The following is a 21,178-nucleotide window of genomic DNA, read 5'->3' as shown; positions in this document are numbered from 1 at the left end:
CAACTTTTTCAAAAACAAGGTCACCACTATATACTCGGTATTCACTTCTCACACTTATACCAACTCTACGAACCCTGACCCCCCCCATCACCCCCACCACCACTACTTCCTCAAACTTCCATCAGGTCCCCCCCGAACAGATTTCTCAATTAATCTCCTCTATCAGGTCAGGATCCCCTCTTGACCCTTGCCCGCCCTCCATCCTTAAACTCATTCAGGATGTCATAACCCCTTCTCTCACCAATATCTGTAATTCCATGTTCCTCACAGGCTCCTACCCCTCCGTTTGGAAAAATGCAGTCATCAAACCCCTCCTGAAAAAAACGTCCCTCGACCCTACAGCCTCAATTAACTACATACCCATCGCCTGCCTTCCGTTCCCAGCCAAGATTTTTAAAAATCTAATGAATAAACAGCTGTCGGAATTTATCAACCAAAACCACCTCCTGGACGATACTCAATTCGGATTCAGACAGGGTCATGGAACCGAAACGGCCCTGATAAAGGCCGCCGACGAGATTAGGATGATTTTAGATCAAGGCGGTGCGGTGGTCCTTATACTTCTGGATCTATCAGCCGCCTTTGACTCGGTCGATCATGCCACCCTGATTGACCATGTCTCAACCTTAGGGATCAACCACTCAGCCAGGGACCTTCTTGCCTCATTCCTCACCAACCGCACCCAAACAGTAAAGCTAGGCTCCTTCTACTCTCCTGTCTTTACTCTCCCGTGCGGGGTGCCCCAAGGATCCTCGCTAAATCCAACCTTATTCAACATATACGTTTCAGACTTAGCGAGGGTGATCAAATCCCACGGGTTGAGTTTAACCTCTTATGCTGATGACACCCAGCTGGTGCTAACAGTACATAAGGACGGGATAGAGGTTGAGTCCAGATTCCAGGAGGGTATGCTAGCCATCAGCTCCTGGATGACGAGCAACTGTTTAAAATTAAATGTGGATAAGACCGAAGTAATGATTTTCGGGAACCTTACCCCCGGGTGGTCCCCTACCTGGTGGCCCAATGAAATGGGCCCTCCGCCAGTACCCGTCACCAAGGTCAGAAACCTCGGGGTCTTGTTCGACGACAAACTTTTGTTCTATCACCATGCAAACTCCGTTGTTTCCTCCTCTTTCCACACCTTAATGAAAATTAAGAAATTACTACCATACCTCCCAGTCTCAGCTTTTAAAACTCTTATCACCACCCTAATCTTCTCTAAAACTGATTATTGTAATGGCCTCCTGCTTAATGCCCAAGAAAAGGTCCTTAACAAGCTCCAGTCAGTTTAGAACGCGGCAGCCAGAATTCTACTCGGCATCCCCAAATTCAAATCCATTACATCGGCCATACGTCAACTTCACTGGCTGCCTATCAGATGCCGGACCAAATTCAAAGCACTTTGCATCGCTTACAAAGCCATCAATAATTCAGGACCTCAGTTTCTAATAAAAGCTTTTTCCCTATATACACCCAACAGACCCCTTTGTTCCTCCACAGCCTACCTTCTCCCTGTCCCACGTATCAAAAAATCCTTCTGGGGAGACAGGAGCTTCCTAGTCTCCACGGCCAGACTCTGGAACTCTCTTCCTCACCCCATCAAAACCAGTCCCACACACATCACCTTCAGAAAACAATTAAAAACCTTGCTTTTTAACCAATAATCCACCCTCTAGCGTTTCCCCTGTCTGAATTCTAAGTCCATAAGCGCTGAGACACCCCATGGTATTTGCGCGCTATACAAATCACCCAAACATAAACATAAACATAAACTGACGGCTGGTGGTGTGTGTGCCTGGTGGAAGTGTGCACTGATGGTTGGTGGTGTATGTGCCTGGTAGAAGCGTGAACTGACGACTGGTGGTGTGTGTGCCAGGTGGAAACGTGCACTGACGGCTGGTGGTGTGTGTGCCTGGTGGAAGTGTGCACTGACGGCTGGTGGTGTGTGCCTGGTGGAAGCGTGCACTGATGGCTGGTGGTGTGTATGCCTCATGGAAGTGTGCACTGACGGCTGGTGGTGTGTGTGCCTGGTGGAAGCGTGCACTGACGGTTGGTGGTGTAATTGCCTGGTGGAAGCGTGCACTGATGGCTGGTGGTGTGTGTGCCTGGTGGAAGCGTACACTGACGGGTGGTTGTGTGTGTGCCTGGTGGAAGCATGCACCGACGGCTGGTGGTGTGTGTTCCTGGTGGAAGCGTGCACTGAAGGCTGGTGGCGTGTGTGCCTAGTGGAAGCGTGCACTGATGGCTGGTGGTGTATGTGCCTGGTGGAAGCGTGCACTGATGGCTGGTGGTGTGTATGCCTCATGGAAGTGTGCACTGACGGCTGGTTGTGTGTGTGCCTGGTGGAAGCGTGCACTGACGGTTGGTGGTGTATGTGCCTGGTGGAAGCGTGCACTGATGGCTGGTGGTGTGTATGCCTGGTGGAAGCGTGCACTGACAGCTGGTGATGTGTGTGCCTGGTGGAAGCGTGCACTGATGGCTGGTGGTGTGTGTGCCTGGTGGAAGCGTGCACTGACGGCTGGTGGTGTGTGCCTGGTGGAAGCATACACCGACGGCTGGTAGTGTGTGACGGCTGGTAGTGTGTGTGCACCGACGGCTGGTGGTGTGTGTGCATGGTGTAAGCATGCACTGATGGCTGGTGGTGTGTGCCTGATGGAAGCATGTCTCGACGGCTAGTAGTGTGTGATGGCTGGTAGTGTGTGTGCCTGGTGAAAATGTGCACTGACGGCTGGTGGTGTGTGTGCCTGGTGGAAGCATGCACTGACGGCTGGTGGTGTGTGTGCCCGGTGAAAGCGTGCACTGACGGCTGGTGATGTGTGTGCCCGGTGAAAGCGTGCACTGAAGGCTGGTGGTGTGTTTGCCTGGTGAAAGCGTGCCCTGACGGCTGGTGGTGTGTGTGCCTGGTGGAAGCGTGCACTGACGGCTGGTGGTGTGTGTGCCAGGTGGAAGTGTGCACTGATGGCTGGTGGTGTGTGTGCCTGGTGGAAGCGTGCACTGACGGTTGGTGGTGTATGTGCCTGAGAGAAGTGTGAACTGACGGCTGGTGGTGTGTATGCCTGGTGGTAGTGTCCACTGGCGGCTGGTGGTGTGTGTACCTGGTGGAAGCGTGCACTGACGGCTGGTGGTGTGTGTGACTGGTGGAAGCGTGCACTGACGGTTGGTGGTGTGTGTGCCTGATGGAAGCGTGCACTGACGGCTGGTGGTGTGTATGATTGGTGGAAGCGTGCACTGACAGCTGGTGGTGTGTGTGCCTGGTGGAAGAGTGTACTGACGGCTGGTGGTGTGTGTGCCTGGTGGAAGCGTGCACTCACGACTAGTGGTGTGTGAGCCTGGTGGAAGCAGGAGCATTCAAAGTGATAGAAGACACAAATGAAACTGAGGAAGAGGAGGGGGAGAAGGGGGGAGAGTGCAAGCAGAGTAGCATGATTCACAGGTAGAAGACACAAATGAAGCTGACCAAGAGGGAGGGGTAAGGGAAGTGGGTAGTGCAAGCAGAGATGCCTGATTACAGCAATAAAAACACAGATGGCAGCAGTGCACGTGCACGAGCTCGTGGACGCAAGCTGTAGGCCAGCAAAAGCCTCCGGTGGCACTTTTAACCCCTTCACTGCGGCGGCTATTCCGCCGCAGTGCTAAGGGGGCGAGGCGGCCGCACGGCGGCCGCATGCTGGTGACAGAACCGCTCCGTCACCAGCATCGGTGGCGCTGTGCTTATGACGGAGCGGTTCCATCATGGCCCGCCCCGCTCAATGGAACGCTCAGCGCAGGCGCGGAATTCGCGCCACGCAGGCGCTCCGAGCGGGCCATGACGGAACCGCTCCGTCATCAGCACAGCGCCACCGCAGCTGATGACGGAGCGGTTCCGTCATCAGCAGGCAAAGGGTTAAAAGACACTTACTAAAAAATCACCACACAGTAGTGAGGGGGAAAATCTGCTAATTCCCAAACACCAGGCATACATCTAACCTGCTGCAGCAATGCACTCCCAACACCCTTTGCCCCTTACAAGGTTCCTCTGCTCTGTCTGTGATGAAGGTGAGCAGGGCCCTCAGAGCAGCACAAATGCACTGAATGGCATTCATACATGACAGAGCCGGCGTATTAAGTGTGTCTCTGTTTACACCCATTCGAATTACCATAAAAGCACGCCGAATATCAATATTTTTTGTCGGGCAGTTATTTTTGTGCCCAAGAGCACTCTACGAGATATATTCCATAATTGTTGGAAAGCTCATGACATCTCAGTAGTTTCTTAGTAAATCTAAGCATAGTTAAAAAAATGTTGACTAACAAGATGAGAGCCCTGTAATTGCAACTTTCAGTTTGACAATCTGGTGGTTGCTAGTTACCAGTTACCAATGGTGGATTGAAAAGAAGACTATATGGCTTCAATTGCCTAAAGTAACTGGTGCTACGTGCCTGGCAATGGCTAACAAATCAACCAATGCATAAATGTGCAAGTAACTGCGGTGGGAGGCACAGACGCTGCGGACAGAAAGGAATTATCTAATGTATTCAAGATACTTGAGGAGTATATTACCGCAATAAATGTGACATCTTTTTCCATGTGCAAAGACTTCCGTGATGGAAGTTGGGAGTCGAATTCCTATCACTGTAAACATTTTTTTTTAACAAATGGTATAGTCAGAGTTTGTCTTTTCTAAAATAACGTCCTGGGCGTGGGCGGAGAGAAATATGGCGCCCTTGCTGATAATAGTGAATTAAATGAGGCAGCAGGGGGTCCCTTTTGTGTTCACTGGTCAGTACCTGGATGAGCAGGGACTTGCTCCTGAACACACAAACATCCACCACCTCCCCCAGCTCACCTAAATCTCCCGTAGCTTGGCTGCCTCACACTGATGATGGTATTGTTGACGTGTGTCAGTCAGCAGGGAATGGGGCTAAAGGGGTGTTCAACACATCACCCGCCGTATTATAATGAAGGATTAAAACCACTCAAATCAAACAAAAACGAACTGGCAGGGACTGGACAAGGCTGGAGCAAGATAAGAAGGGCGCTGCTGTTGGCATAACCTTAATACACACAGCTTCATCCCGCAACAATTGGCGCCCTGGGCCTGGGCCCAGCTAGTCCATGCCACACTAATTAAGGACCAGAAATAGTTAAACATAATATAGTTTGACATTTTCCTCGTTACAACTTCAAAATTCATCTTGCTCATCTGAAATGTTTTTTCCATTACAAACAGTCGTCAGCAAAATGTCCAAACAATACACTGAACAGGTTTTTCTGGCGAAACAGGCCTACTTTTAGCCTTAACTGTCAGTCCATTTGTCACTTTCAGGAAAGTACTTCCTCGTAGAGACTGCACGGGGGCCTGCGCTCTGAGCTCCCCTATTCCCCCAGAGAACGGACTGGGCCAGCCGTGGGCTTCCAACATGCTTAGAGCAGCCAACGAGGCTTCTGCAGAACCTAAGGAAGGCGATGCTCAAAATGGAGGGAGAACCTGGGACATCAATGACATCAAACTACCCCAGGTATGTCGCCCACACATTAGGCGGGTAAAAGAGAGTCTGTCGGCCATTGTTGTGTGTCAGCAGCGGAGGTTATAATGGCAAACAAGTCTGCAGTCTTCTCTACTCCGATAAATTTGTGGTGCTGGGTTGTACCCCAATAACGTTACAAAAGCAGCTGCATACTCCTTTTCAATCTTGTAATGATAAAAGCTGATATTAATATTATTAAAACGTAGGTGATACAATTATGTGGCAAAATGTAAGTTTGGTTGGCCGGTAGATAATGTGAAGTCGGGGGGAATGGCATCATACTAGTTATCTAGGTGTCACATTCAATGAAAACCTGTCTTTTAAAGAGCACGCCCAACAAGGGGCTGACTCTGATGTCTGGATTGCGCAGGGTTATTAGACAATATGGCGGTTGTTCTGCGAGACACTGCCGGCCACTGTCTTCGTGGTTCCCTATTGTTACCTGAGACTCCTGGCTGGCTGGGAAGGTTTCAGTTCTCTTGGACGCATTTGAAAGGCAGTGTGCTTGCCTCCAGCAGTGAGAGTAGCAGTCAGAGACTTGCGCAGTGACTTCGCTCATTGAGTTTTCAATTTAAAGTGACACATACATAACATGAGGTCAGTGGCTCCTGAGCGCCTTAAGGCATTCGGCCCTGCTGAGCCCTATTTGTTCTTAAAACTAGGCAGCGACAGAAGCTTGAATCGCCAAGACGTCTTTCACTATTTCGATTTGGGCGGATTCTCAAATCGAATAAGTCGTCTAAGGTGCGGCTCAGCTTTTCTTAAGTGGTAATGTTCTATAAAGGCACCCAATGAACTTGCTCATTTTATTGTTGCTATTGAGGTAAGGAAAAACACTTCTTAATAATTTCAGAATGTAGCCAGTTACAGTAGCATTTCAGGGCACGTTTTTTTCACTTCTATTTTAAACGATATCTTTAACAGTTTCCCTTTTTTCACAATAATAAGAAAAAAGCCTTAATTGTATTATTGAAGGTCTAGATATAGTTAAGAAAGTATAAGAAGATGCTGAATAGACTATGTATTTTGAGGTTGTTTTATTATGTTTATTGGAAGCAATGAGTTTTAGAAAAGCATATGTTTTTTGTACTTTTTTTAATGAGATATATTTATGTGGATGACGATATCTAAATATTTTTTTATTAGCTCTAGCTGTATGCTGTTTTATGTACTGCTACTGCTTCGTATGGGGCTATGCATTGTAGCCCCAGGTGATCCTTGAAACATGTTTTGCAGCTGTCCCTGAAAATGCAAACACCAGCTATTACTGCAAAGTACTCGTGACGGGAAGTAACTCTTTTTAGGGCTCTCCAGCGGATTTTGGGAAGTGCACGTCTCGTGCACGAGCTTGTTAGACATTCGCTTTCAGGGGCGCAAAATTGAATAGTCAGGGCGAGTAAAGCGTCTAGATCAGGCAGCAGAGGTATCACTCACAATTAATATAATGACCACGAGGGAATAATATTTTGGTAAATATAGAAGACTTTTGTTGTCATTAAGGAACTATAGGGCCTTATTCCGATGTCAGTGGCCCGCCACAGAAGCGGTCCGACCTCGGGATTATGATCCGGCGGTCGGAGGCATTGTGGGCAGCTTTTCAGACGGGGCAGCAGTGGGACCGTAATCCCTACGATTATGATGTCTGCACCGCAAACATCCAAGCATTGTGTGCCAGGCACCACGTGGTGACTTGCACACAGTGCATGGATGTTTAAAAATATGCCTTTTTCAATGCAGCTTGTGCTGCGGCCCCTTTCCAGGCTGTAGAACAAGCTGCAATTGAAAAAGGTATATTTCTGACCACCTTGCACATTGTAATGGGGGGGGGGGAGCAACTGCTGGTAGGGCGGTTCCACCCCCGCTGCGATTTCGGTCAGATGATAGTCTGACTAGCATCGTAATGAGCTCCGATGTTTAGTTATTTTGAGAAGTGGTTGTAGCATTAATTCTTCTTTTGAAATAGTATCTTGAGTAGATTCTTTGTGGGTACTTAATTATCAGTGGTTATCTTTAGGGTATATGCTCAATTATTAGTGGTTATCTTTTACCACCCCTGTAAGATGCACGTTTGTACACTTTTGTGTCCCCTGCACCTCTTGCTGGAACTGCAAGTATCTGCTATTATGCTGTTTTTTGGGTTTTGGCCCCAGTCTTACACTAATCCAGTAAACACAGTGATGGCCTAGTCCCTCCCTTGACCCACAAGAGGTGCACCAAGTGACACCGGGACTACTGTCCCTGTCACAAGTTTCACACCTGCAGCTTAGTGGTGGCAGAATACTGTGCTTTGTAATTATTATAATGTGATGTGGCTTTATACCTGTGTTGTGTGAGTGAAAGCCTACTGGTTCAATCACCCCAAGTTCCACTTCTGACATGGAACCCAGAGTCCTAGCACTAACATCTTGTGCGCTTGAACATGTGCTTGTATGCTAGTGAAATTGTGTGTCGTACATAAGTGTTTGAGCGAACCAGGTTGACTTAGATCTGTGGATTCCATTTTGGAAGCTGTATACCTGGTCATGTACTCAAGATCTGACTGAAGATCGAGAGCAGGGTCAAATTTAAGGCACTATGCTTCATGCATAAAATAATGTCCGGAAAAGCTCCTCGCTACTTATCTGTTCTGGTTCAGCACTATCTCCCACCACGTACGCTTAGGTCCTCTACCCAGAACAAGTTCCGGATTCCGCGCATCAAGAGAGCAAAAATGGGAGGGCGCTCCTTTTCCTTCCTGGCTCCCTCTCTTTGGAACTCTCTACCCCCCCCTCTGCGCTCTGAAAAGTGCTTCCTTACCTTCCGCAAGGGAATTAAGACCTGGCTTTTCGATCTGTAAAACTGCCGACTGGACTCTCCCACATTTTGCATACTGCTATTACTCCCAGCGCCGGGAAACCTACGGGTAGCTGTGCGCTTAAGAAATGTAATAATAAATAAATAAACATGAAGGTGAGGTTATTTTCAGTGGCGGCTGGTGATATTTGAAAGTGTTGAGGTTCTGAGAGGGGTTTGTGAGTGTTCCTAAATGTGTTAGCGCACAACAAGTAGTGGTTGGGTCAAGAGAAATGTTAGCTTGTGGTTGGTGCAACTGGATCAGAGAGAACCCTAAACTCTGAAAAGCAGGGATGGAGAAGATCCTTCCCTGTAGTTAATTGTAAGCAAAATCCGATGCACACAACAAGTCAGTGTGATATAGATGATCACCAACAAATGATAAGGATGGAGTCACACAGATGTGTTCTTTTTGTGTCGTTTTATTGGAATGCATATATTGAGAACATGAAACCAGCCAACACGTGTTTCGTCAAGCAGGGAGTTAACCCGTGACTCTTCAGGGCTGGGGGTGACATAAAAAAAAGGGGAGGTGAGTATTGACGTGTAAATAAGACAGAACACCTGATGGGAGGTAAGAGGGGAGGGAAAAAAGATAAAAGGCCAGTGGTCAAGGAGGGAAAGTGCATGTGTGTGGGAACCGAAATGTGAGGTGAGTAAAAACATAATAGTGACATAATGTGAGTGAGTATAGCGGACCAAATCCCTTAGTGATTATGTGACAAAGCTTGCTTATATTATTTATATAGCAAATAGGGGGATACAATGTGTAGATCCGTATGATGTTTGGGAGGGAGGAAATACAAATTGATAAGACAAATTGGATACAGTAGCAGTTAGTGACCTAGCCGGGATGTGGTCACATTTCATGAGGATCAAATACAATGCACAGGATTGTGGTGACACCTGAGTGGAAAGAGAGGTGGGGTGGGGGGGGGGGGGGGGGGTGAATGTCCCAGGATAATTTAGAAAATTTAGTAGTGTGAACATAAAGAAAAAAGTGGTTTGTCAATTTATACAGTTTGCCTGATGAACATAACTAATGAGCGAAGAAAAACAAACTGGAAAGGAAGCTCAGTCTAGAAATAAGTGGAACATTATGTACGGCCCGGGTAGCAGGAATCTGCAGAGGGAGAAAAAATGTGATGCAGTTCTCTCTAAAAGAGTCGGTGTCAATAGAGACACACTAATTCGGTAAGTTTGGTTCCTATTATCTATTCATCTGGAGCAGCCGGTATCTGCAATAGGAAAAAGGAAAATATATACTCCTCTCTAAGGTACACAGTACTTGTAAACAAACACATTTGGAGCATGACGTAACATATCGCAGTAAGTTGTGGTAGCGTAAGCTGGGTTCTCAGAGAAAATATCGCATACACATGAAGCGGTATCTAGTGGTAGTATTTTGTAGTTTAGGTCATAAATACCTGTAATGGAAAAAAGGAGAGAAAGAAAGAAACCCCATATCCGTATGTGTGGTCGGTATTGCTGTTGCTGTAATTGCGGTTTGATAGTAAGATCAAATTTTAAAGGAAAAAGTAAATAATCTGCAGCAGCACAATTTGTGTGCACATTTTACAAGCATTACATTTCTGCCATATGTACACTCCCTCCCCCTCAGCCAGTAAAACTGATTCCCCCTATCCTACCCCCCGTTTAAAAAGTAAAAAGCGCCACTCGAAAGCCCCATATGGCTTTCGACCCCCCCCCCTAGGACCCCTGCACCTTTGGATACCTGTGCACCCCTATTGCCCGGTCTACCGCCTCCTTCAGCTGCACAATATATAACTCCATCCCATATCTTGACAAATGTACTCCATCCTCCATGAAAAAGTAGACCGCCCCATACTTCAGCTCCGGGTGCTCCATTCTACCCACTCCTTCCTTCTCACAAAAGGCCCGCATCTCCCTGTTAATCTTTCTCCGAGTCCTGTCAATAGCTCCTGGTCTCTCCGCCTCCCTCCAACACCTCCTGGGTATGAATTCTGACCAGATGACAATACAACCCGCCCACTGCCTCTTGATCTCCAGCAAATCCCTCCTCATTTGTTTCACCAGTGCCAGTCCCTTACACTGCACTAAATCGTTTTCACCCAGGTGGATGACTACCACATCCGGACAGACCCCCCCCCGCACAACATTGTTCAAAACCGGCACCAACTCGTGCCAACGCATGCCCCCTTTTCCCCTCCAATGACACCTAAACAACTGCTCATCCAATTCCAGATTGAGGTTCCGGCATTTCTCCCACTCGGCCCTCTCCGCTCTCTTTACAAAAGAATGGCCCACCACGTATATGGGCATTGCTGCCGCCGTAGGCCCCGCCACTGCACCTGCAAAGAGACATATGTGAGCAGCGATCCCCAAACTTCAAATCTACTCCACCACTACCCCTCGCATCCTGACATATGTCTTATAGCAGTCTGACTTCCAGCGCCCCAGCTTTTTAATCTCTTCCTTCCCCCAACCCTTCCGCGCCGCCTCCGTCGCCGCCCCGATGCGGAAGGAATGCGTTCCGAATTCCTTCGGGTCCTCACCCATAGACCGCAGGGCGTGCCGCAGGACCCACAGCAACTGCGCAGCTGTCACCCGTCCCACCCCTCTCCTGCCAAAGACCTCCGCACCATCCTGCACCCCTTCGTCGCCAGCCTTCTCCCCCACTCCGCCGGACACACCGCCTCCGTTCCCCCAGGACCCAACAACACCCAAGTACCCCTCCCACGCTGATCAGTCTTGGACCGTCGAAGCCGCACCGCTACCTCCCGGCCACGTAACTCCACCTCCCCCCACGTCAAACCCGGATGTCCTTTCAAACCCACCAACTCCGACACCCGAAAGGCTCCAAAAAACATCCATGACATCAATGTGGAAAACAGCACCGTCTCCGCCTGATCCCTGCACACTACCGGTAAACGGCCCACCAGACCTTCCAGCATCGCCTCCGTAATCGTCCGTCTCCTCCACGCCCGAGCACCTTTCTCCCTCTCTCAACCTTCCAGAAGACGCCCCCCAATTCTCCCGCCGAGGGGACATAACCCCACCAGAGTTTGCCCATGAAAGCCAACCCTGCCAGTTTTCCCGCGATCGTCACTCTCGCCAGTCCTTTGTCCATTAACCCCAGCATACCCATTAAGGGACCATCTCTCAGGGAAGCCAGGAAGGGTTTCGCAGCGGTCGAAGCGCCTTGGGACCCTACGGGTAAGTAGTGCGCTATATATAAATGCCTATACACCACTTGCTCCTCCCGACGCCACTTGCCCGCTGCCTTACTGCTCCAAACCGCAGAAACTCCAGCCAGGCCTGCTCATAACTCTTCCACATGGACGCTGCCAGGGATGACCTCACCAACTGAATGACCCCCGCTCTCCCACCAACCACAGGTCCTCCGGCACCTCTGTCTTGTCCACCGCTGCCTCTGTGGCTAGCCCATGGAATCTCCGCCACTGTGAACGAGACAAAGCATCAGCAATGTCATTGTCCACTCCTGGCACATGTTGAGCCTGGAACAAAATATCGTGTTCCAAACACCTCAAGACGAACATGCGCATCAACCAGCACTTGGGGCTCCCTCGCGGACTGCCGGGTCACGACCTGCACCACCGACATATTGTCCACCTTGAACAACACACGCTTGTGCGCCAACTCCTGCGCCCACACTGTCACAGCCACCACCAACGGGAACAGATCCAAGAATGCAATGCTCCTACCCCCCGCCTGCCACTGCTCCGGCCATTGCTCTGCGCACCACCTGCCTGCCCAGTAGAGTCCAAAACCTCCGACTCCCGCCGCGTCCGATGGCATCGTCACGTCCCACTTCCAGTCTTCCGGGGGCGCCATGGGCACACCATTAAAACGCTCCAAAAAAGACAGCCACATGCTCAGATCCTCTCTCGAGCCCGCCGATAGGCGCACATGATGATGGGGCAGCGTCAACCCGGACAAGGCCAACCCCAGCCACCGACAAAAGGTCCGCCCGCCCGCACCACGCGAAGCTCAAATGCCCCAGCAACACCTGCACCTCTCGCACCATCACCTTTCGCCTGACCAACATGCCCTTCACCAAGTCCACCATTGCCGCCCGCTTTTCCTCCGGTAGGCGTGCTTCCATGGCCGCTGAGTCGAGCTCTATCCCGAGGAACGACAGCACCGTGCTGGGCCCTTGCGTCTTCTCTGGCGCCAAAGGAACCCCCCAGGTAACCCATCAGGTCCGTAAAACTGTCCAGTCGCTGCTGGCAGTCCGTCGAACCGGGCCGACCCACCAGGAAGAATTTGTCCAGGTAATGCATTATCGCCTCAGAGCCTGTGCGCCAGGAAAAAACCCACTGCAAGAAGGAGCTGAATCTCTCAAACAAGGCACACGACACGGAGCACCCCATAGGAAGCGCTCTATCGACAAAAATGAGCCCGTCCAGCTGAATCCCCAGCAACTGATGATCCGCCGGATGAACCGGCAGCAACCGAAACGCAGATTTTACATCGCATTTCGCCATGAGCGCCCCCCGATCTGCCGTCGTCACCAACCTCCTCACGACGTCCACGGACGAGTACGACACTGATGCCAACTCCGCTGAGATAAAGTCTTCACCAACGCGCCCTCCGGCCATGAGAGATGCTGAATCAGCCGAAATTGACCCGTCTCTTTTTTCGGGACCACTCCAATTGGTGAAATGATCATCCCCGGCAATGGCGCCTCCTCAAAAAGCCCCACCATCCTCCCTTCCTTCACTTCCTTAAAGAGCTTCTCCCGGACGATATCCTTGTGTGCTTTCACGGACTTCAGGTTCTCTGTCCATCGAGCGATCCGCGGACCCTCGTATCCCAACCGGAGACCCTCCCTGAAACCCCGACGCAGCACGGCCGCATCGTCCGCCCGCGGATAAGCCTCCAAAAAAGGTTCCAGTCGGTCCAGCCTAACCGGTGTACGAGCCTTTTCCCAGGGTACTCGCCCCCCCTGCCTCCTCCCCTCCCCCTGCTGGGCACGGGAGCCAGATACTGGCCCTGTGCGGGGCCTCCCCCAAGCCCCCAACAACGCGCCTCCGGGTGGCGCCTCCCGCACGCGGAGCATTCGTGCCGGAAACGGCACACCTGCCGGAGACAGGAACCTCTGTTGAAGTCCCAGCAGGCCCCGACGCTGTGGCTGCTCCTGGCTCCCCCCGCCCCCACCCCCCCACGGGTGGGGCGGGACGAAAAGGGGGGCGGCGCCAGCGGCAACCCACTGGCCGTGTAGATGGTGCGGCCAAATTTTGTCCCACTCATCGTCTGTTGGTGCAGATCCGCATCCAACTCCCCCCACTTTGCCTCCGGATCCGACGCCATGCGCGCCCGAAACTCTTCGTCGTAATGCAACCAAGCATTACCTCTGTAGGTCACTTGCGCCCGCCGCACCACGTCCATGTACTTGAACAGCGCGACCGCCCTGTCGGGGTACTTCTCACAGTGCACACTGGCATATATCAGAAAAGCCGCCGACCAGTTCTCAATGGTAACCAGCACCTTAGGTCGCCTAGCCAATTCCTGCTCCTCTTCCTTCGACTCCTCTTTGGCCATCAACTCCCTGTGGAGCAACTTCAAAATCTCCACATACTCCCCCTTCCAAATCTTCTCCCTAGTCCCCAGTGAAAATGCGCCCCCAGTGGCTTCGCCACCCCCATGTACGGCAGCTTCCTGACCGGCACCTCACAGCTCTCCTTCGCCCCGGCGCTGGACGCCGCCGACCCGCCGGATTTCGCCGCCTCACCCGTCCCCATACTCACCGATGCCGCGCCACCCGCCGCCTCCGTACCCACCCCGGCATCCATCACGTACCTGCCCTTCACCAATCTCGCCTCCTCCCCTCCCCCAGCATCCGTCCCCACTGACACTTGGCATCCGCCATCCACTCCACCAGCCGCCTGGCCTCCATGAGGCCCGCCCAAGCCACTCCCCACTCTTGCACCTGTCTTATCTGGCGTCAAGGCTGCCGTCCTCACCGGATCCCGCCGCCTAACCAGGTCCGCTGGGGGGGCCGTCACTCGGGCCACCGTCTGCCGGGGGCGTACCTATAAAACACTGCCAACAACATTACACGCCTCCCCCTCCCCCTCCCGAAGCTCCCCCTCCTCCTCCGACTCTATCTCTCCACCTCCCACCACCAGTACCTCTCCAGCCTGCATCCTACTCAAACCTGCCCTGTCCCTGCACTCCGTCATCAGTGTCCCTAAATCCACACTCCCCCTTCTCCTATCCTCCGTCTGGTAGTCAGAGTATCCTGCCAAATTTCCGCTCCATCCCCATCCCCCGGCGGCCGGATCGACCCATCGGGAGGGGGGCGTTGGAGACCTATGTCCCTGCCATCCGCTGTCAGCACGCATATGGTCCCTCGTTGGAGCGCGACCGCCCGTACTAGGCAGAGCCGGCCCATCCTCTCGGCGGGTTGGAGCCACAAGCTACTCACCCGAGCCCCTCGCCAACTGCTCCTGCCAAGAAAAAAGCGGGGAAGTCCAGCATGCCGAGGCAAAACCACCCCGTCACCACCCCACATTCCCGCCGCACCTCTCCCCCATGCCGCCGAATGCCCTCCCCGCCGCGCCGGACGCCCCCCACCCCCCTTCTCCCCACCCTCAGCCCCCGCAACTCCTTGGCCATCCCACACGCCTACCTTGGCACCCCCGCAAACCCCGCACCCCCATGCCTCGCTACCCCCCGATCCCCCTCCTCCCCATGGCCCCCCTCTCCGAACCGCCCCTCCCCCTTCCCCTCCCCCAAAACCCCGAGACCCCCGAGACCCCTTGGGACCTCCTCTCCCCTGCCCCGCCTCCCACCCAACCCCGCCAGCCCCCCTCCCCGCTCCACCCCCCCTCCCACCCCGCGGCGATACCGGCCTACTCGGCTCCACCATGTCCTCCTCTGCAGACGACCCCCAGTCCAGCCCGCTCTCAACCTCTCCCCCTGCCCCCTCACTCTCCTCTGACTCCTCAATCACCAGTGGCGAACCCCCCGCTACTTCCCCTAGCCCCCCAGCTTTCCCCTCCCCCTCTGCGCCCCGGGCTGCCCCCATCCTCCCCCCACCACTCCCTGCCTCCTCGCCTACAGGTGCTCCCGCGGCATCCGCTCCCCCCCCTGCCCCCCCTTCCTGCTCTCCTTGTACGCGTCCCCCGTCACCCCCACCTCCCCCCCCAGCCTGGCACTCCTTCTCTTGTTCTGAAGCCCCCCCAACCCTCTTGTCCTCCTTCTGCCCCCTCCCCTTCGCTGTACCTTCCCCCGGCCCCCTGCTCTCCTCCCCAACTCCACCCGCCCCCCCAACCCCCCTGCACCTTCCACGAACTGAAGCGGCGCCTTCCTCCGGCCGCCGCGCCTCGCCCTGGACTCACCACCCTTCCTCGGCGCCCCAGCCGCCTGCCGGCCGCCACCGCACCCCACACTTCCACGCCCGCTCCTCCCCTCGCCCCCGCCCCCTCCTCCCTGCTCACCCTAGAACGCGGCGGTTCACGAGCTGCTACCGCCGCCGCGGCGCCATCCGCAGCACGCCGCTGTGGCCTTACCCTCACATCGCCCCTCAACAGATCCGTCCTTCCAGCTTCGCCCAAGAGGCGAAGGACCTCGCGCACCCTGGGATCCGCCATCGCTTCCGCCGCCATGACCAGGTAGCGTCTCTCTCTCGCGCCGCACTGCCGCCTCACAAATCTCCGCTCTCCCACCCGACCTTGCTCAACCAGTCCAGCAACTCACGCCGCACTCCGCAATATCCTTATGAAAACCCAACGCCACCAGCCCAGACACTGCTAAATGCCCTCAACTAAAAATACCACAACGATCACTAATGCCCCCCGGCTGCTGGGTCACTGTCCCACGAAATGGTGCACAGTGACCCAAAATGGCCGCTCTTATCGGCCCAAGCCCAAAAAGAGCCCAAATCCCACCAGCTAGCCCAACCAGCCCAAAGTCCCTTCCTGTCCCCGTCTAAATCCTTCCCCCCACCCTTCCTCCCGGGGCCCCAAATTCCCCGGGGGGCGAGCCTCCCTCCGGTCGGCCACCCCCCGCAAAGCCCCATTGTCCAAGTAACCACTCACAACCCCCCCTGAGGAGCCATCACTATTACTGAGAGTCAAGTGCTAAAACGGTTACACTTGCCCCAGGTGTAGAGCCACAGCAGGACAGGCCCAGGGCAGGAAAAAGAAATGACCACAGACCCCAAGGCAGGGGCTACTAGCCCCTGCCTGCACTGTGGCCTCTCAAGGTGAGTCTGACATGAGGCTTCTCAAAGCCAAGCACAACAACCTGCGTTTTCTACGACATAATTCTATTTCCGGTCTTATGTTCTGCTGATTCTATCTGTTTAGCTATAATGGTAGACAAAGGGACCACGCAGTCACAGTTTTGGGTTATCTGCTGTTTTGGGAAAGAAGTGACCATCTCAGGGTGCAGTGGAATTCAGAGGGCAGCAGCTGCAGGCAGCAATGAACAGAACGAGGCCTTGGGCGGCTACTCATAAGAGGCGAAAGGTAGGACCAGTGAAGTACGGTGCAGGCACATGGCCTTGCAGGTCCTCAGGCCATTTGAATAAACGTAAAAGACGGTACAATATGCAGGCACATGGGCCCCACTGGGTGCTCAACAGCAGCCTGTTTCAAATGCTTAGTGCAGGAACTTAGCACCATAGAGTTATTGAGACTACAGGGAGAAACAGTTGTGCAGCAAACGTAGGGTGCAGGTACCTAATACTCACAGAGTCATCTGCACCATACAGGGAAACAGTTGTGTGGTAGATACAGGGTGCGGGCTCATGGAACTCACAAAATCACTGAGGACACACAGCGAAGCAGTTGTGCAGCAAATTCAGTGTGCAAGAACGCAAAGTTCACAGAGTCATCTGCAACACAAGGAGAAGCAGTTGTCTGGCACATGCAAGGTGTAAGCACAAGGGACTTTCAAAGTCATCAGCACCTTATAGACTCCATTTCTCACAAGGCCAACATCAGAGAAGTATAAGCCTGATGCAAGAAAATTCTTCGCAAAAAGTGTACACACATTTTTCACTGATTTATTGTGAATTTATTTTGATTTTGAGCACCGACCTATGCATCAATAGGTCAGTTTGCAAAATAAGGAATCCTAGCGAGTTGCTGTTTGCCATGCCTAATGTATATTCATTAGGCAGGTCACAATTTGCAACTCACTGCGTTGGTGGCTTACTAGGGTCAACAAACCACCATGTCTGTGATTGCCTTTAAATAAATTATTCTTTTTAATTAAGCTTGTTTTAAAGGAACAGGGCTGCGTTAAAAAAAATAATTCATTTTTGGTTGGGTCCTCTTCCCTTCTGCGAATGAATTAGCATCCCAACTCAGAATTACTGGTGCAAAACATTGATACATCTCAGAATGATTTGAAATTTGGAAGAGAACCCTTCAACACACTCCTTCCAAATTGCAAATCAGTATCCATTTGCAATTCCGTTTTAGAAGTTGGTAAAAGTTTACTGACTCCTAAAATGTGATCAGTACATAGTGAAGGCCTATTCTGTGGTTAACAATGCACATGTTTTGCGAATAGCAGTGTTTCCGACTGCAAAATATGTTAGTACATCAGGCTCTATGTTGTCTTCTAGAGCACTCTACACTAGAGATGCATGAGGTCCATTGGGCAGCAGTTGCAGGCTCCTGGTCATGGTAGTCTCAGAACGACAGACATCCTCACAGCACATTGCTGAGTTTAGGCTCTGGCTGAGCAGAGCTTCTTCCTTAGTCCTTACTCTTAGAAGAGAGCCAGCTATGCTTATTGTCTCTGGGGCTCTCCTAATTGGGTGTACAGCCCAAGAGTGGAAAGGTGAGCACCGTGCCAAAGAACCACTGCACACATAAAAAGAAGCTCCTGGGCCTGTGAGTATCCGGCCCGTGAAGCTCAGGTACCCCCAGTTGTGAGAAGCACCATTACATTCTCTTTCTGCTCCCTGTGCCTATGTCTTGGGGAAGTGGAATGCAGAAAGGAGAGGAGGTGCCAGCTCTGCCCAGCACCAGAAAATAGTGTTGGGCAAGGCAGATGTGCCAACACAGACGGCATGAGTAAGATACCAAGCTGTCACTGTTCTTCCTCACTTGGTGCCACAAAGAGGCACAGTGACATCCGCGGACGTAGAAGGAGGTGCATCAAATCATTTACAAATACAAGAGAAAAAGGAACAAAAGAAAAAGACACAACCCACAGTCACATCTAAAGGAGAACCAGAGCACCCCAGAAACACCTGCAAGGGTTAAAAAATTGCATATTGTATTTAGTGGTACACCAACAGGGCAGGGGCGACACCAAGAGTGTTCTTTGTGTTTTCGGGGCCACCCAGTTGTAGCAGTGGGTCCACTATCACTGCACATGTTTCTAAAAATTTGCCATCTTAAGTCTCCTGGGACAGGGGATTCATGACCCCAGGAGGGTTGTCAGTATTTTTAGTGCTTCTGTGGCTGATCTTTCAGTGTGTCCTAGGAGGGAAGGGATCCATAGAGTTTTTAAGTCCTTGCTAGGTAAGCTGTTCAAAACGATGAAATAAGGCTTTTACCCAAATGTCGTATTGCTTGTTTTGAAATAGATGCCTAAGTCAATATGAATGGCTGTGTTTTGTATTTGACATTTCACGAAATATGATCAATCCAAGGCGTACTACTCAATCCATTATTCACACACAAAATGCGTGTGGTAACTTATCAGATCGTTTTGTTAATAAAGTTAGGACATTAGTCAACATTTAATCTCATAATTTTCTTTGCAAAGGAACATATTGCTCAGCCATCGACTATAGGTCTGAGGGAGTCCTAGATGATTTTGGCCTGATGACAGCCTTATTTTTGGATGATGACATTCTACAATTCCATAGGCTCTCATCTTGATCCTATACCCTCCAGGACTTGAAAGGAATTGACGGATTCCCTCACCCTACCTTTTTAGCGATTTGCAACCAGGTGCTAGGCTCAGGGATTTTTCCTTTAGAATGGAAAAAGGTGTTGGCACTCCCCTGTTGAATAAACCTAAAAAGAAACACACAATCGTTAGCACCTACTGACCCATTTTCTTGCTACCCTCTCCATTTAAGATCATAGTGAGGTATGTTAATAAGTGTAGGAAGCGGGCTCCGTATATGATATTGCCACTAGGTGGTAATACTGTAGATAGAGTCAAGGGCTTCTGATAGAGCGCTCAGGTCACCCAACTCAGATTACCATACTCACCTGGGCTCAAAAACAACATATGATGAGATTTAATCAGGTAACCTGTGCACTTACTCTAATCAGTGATTTATAAATTTCATTTAGGACCTATACCATTGACTTACCAATCTTCGTCATCAGTACCTAAAGTCCTAAGGGATCAAAGGAGTTAGAATAATAGGTAAAATAATAAAATTTGCACTCATATATTAACCACAAACTCGGGATAGGTTTAAACTCTTTATCTAAATTTCTTAAAAGTCTTAATCCAGATATTAAACATCAGAAATCTTCTAATCAGGAAAATAATGATTAGAATAAAAATATGCAGAGATTTTATAAAGCAATCTTTACGCATTTGATATTAGGGTGGGAAGAGAGAAGGAAACAGTACAATGACGTACCCACATTAAATATTTACCTAAAATGGTGTGAAGAACTAACCCTGGCCACGAGTCCGTTTAAAGGATAGAACCCTGAAAGTGCAGGCACCATAAAGGCAAGCAGGTGCAGATCAGAATCAGGACAGGTAAAGCCAAATTGGATCAGGACAGGACCACCATAGGCTAAGACCTGCACCCGCAGTTAAAGTTACAACGCCTGCGTTACTCCCTCTCTGCAGATAACAGCCAGAACCCGGTAAGAGTTATTGATCTCTCCGACAAAGTGCTTTGCCAGCACTTCAGTTCTCAAACCCCAATCTGGGTTTCGAACCTTCTGACAGAGGGCTCCGCCAGCACCTCTGCTCCCGATAACCTATTGAGTGTGTTGGTTCAGTGACAGGTCAGCTATTCGGACAAGTCAGACAAATTAACTAGCTACGCCTACCCTAGTTATACTATTTTTCCAGTTCAGTGTACCACCCCCAATGTTGCAAGTGTAAGGATGCCCAATTTTGATTAGACAAAAGGATGAGGAGAGGTCATCACACCATATCAAAATTAAACTTTTAGAATGAATATTAATGTTTGCGTTCAGCCCATCAATTTTATTTTCCCATGCACTTTTATTCCACCCGGCAGTGAATGTATCAATAATGATTACAATGCAGTCGATATTTTAGTTCAGCTTCCTTCACAGGGGTCAGGAGTTGACGTTTCCATGAACATCTTCTAGCAGGTCAGGAGTTGGCCGAGTTTCAAAGGTCAGTGCTTCATGGACTTGAGCTTTTCTGCGCAGTCGCAGTTTCTCCAAAGATGGAGTTCAGAAATACATGTCAGGCCCAAAGTTCGATACATATGAGAAATAGAAAAGAAACTGTTTTAGGACAAAGAATAACTGAATGTACTGTATACCACTTATCTCTACTCTATTCCCATTACTTTATTTTAACTATTGCGTTAGAAATTAGGCAGAACGAACAGCTTAGCAGAAGCAGCAGTGCAAGCTTCATGAATGCTTTAGGACACAGGCAGCCATCTTAGTTCTAGTGCGCAGAAGCAAAAGATTCCCTCCAATGCAGAAAGTACGTCATGTCACATGAGTGTGACAGACGCATGCACAGTAAGAAATCCTGCGTAGCAGCAGCCATATTAATGCAAGCGGATTATCGTTAGTCAAAGCACATATGCAAGCTTCACTTAGATGTCATGTAATGCAATATTAATCGGACAAAACATGTTGATTAGTACATTAGGGTTATGTCGAGAGGACTAAATACAAGC

The 21,178-nt window shown here is 50.8% G+C and overlaps 1 protein-coding gene across 3 annotated transcripts in view; it reads left to right on the top strand.

Annotated features, from left to right (window-relative positions):
* The first annotated feature begins 5,320 nt into the window (after positions 1-5,320).
* The window catches only part of GCM1 (GCM transcription factor 1), a 269,706-nt gene continuing 253,848 nt past the window's right edge, over positions 5,321-21,178 (top strand). For 2 of the 3 annotated variants that reach the window (XM_086925210.1, XM_086925208.1), the window contains exon 1: positions 5,321-5,499. In XM_086925210.1, the coding sequence (XP_086781336.1) occupies positions 5,401-5,499 (99 nt within the window). In that variant the 5' untranslated portion in view covers positions 5,321-5,400. The remainder of the gene's footprint in view (positions 5,500-21,178) is intronic. The other variant, XM_086925209.1, reaches the window with a different exon arrangement.

This window comes from Lissotriton vulgaris, chromosome 6 (assembly GCF_964263255.1).
Source record: "Lissotriton vulgaris chromosome 6, aLisVul1.2, whole genome shotgun sequence".
NCBI classification, from domain to species: domain Eukaryota; kingdom Metazoa; phylum Chordata; class Amphibia; order Caudata; family Salamandridae; genus Lissotriton; species Lissotriton vulgaris.
This window is presented reverse-complemented; position numbering and strand designations above follow the sequence as displayed.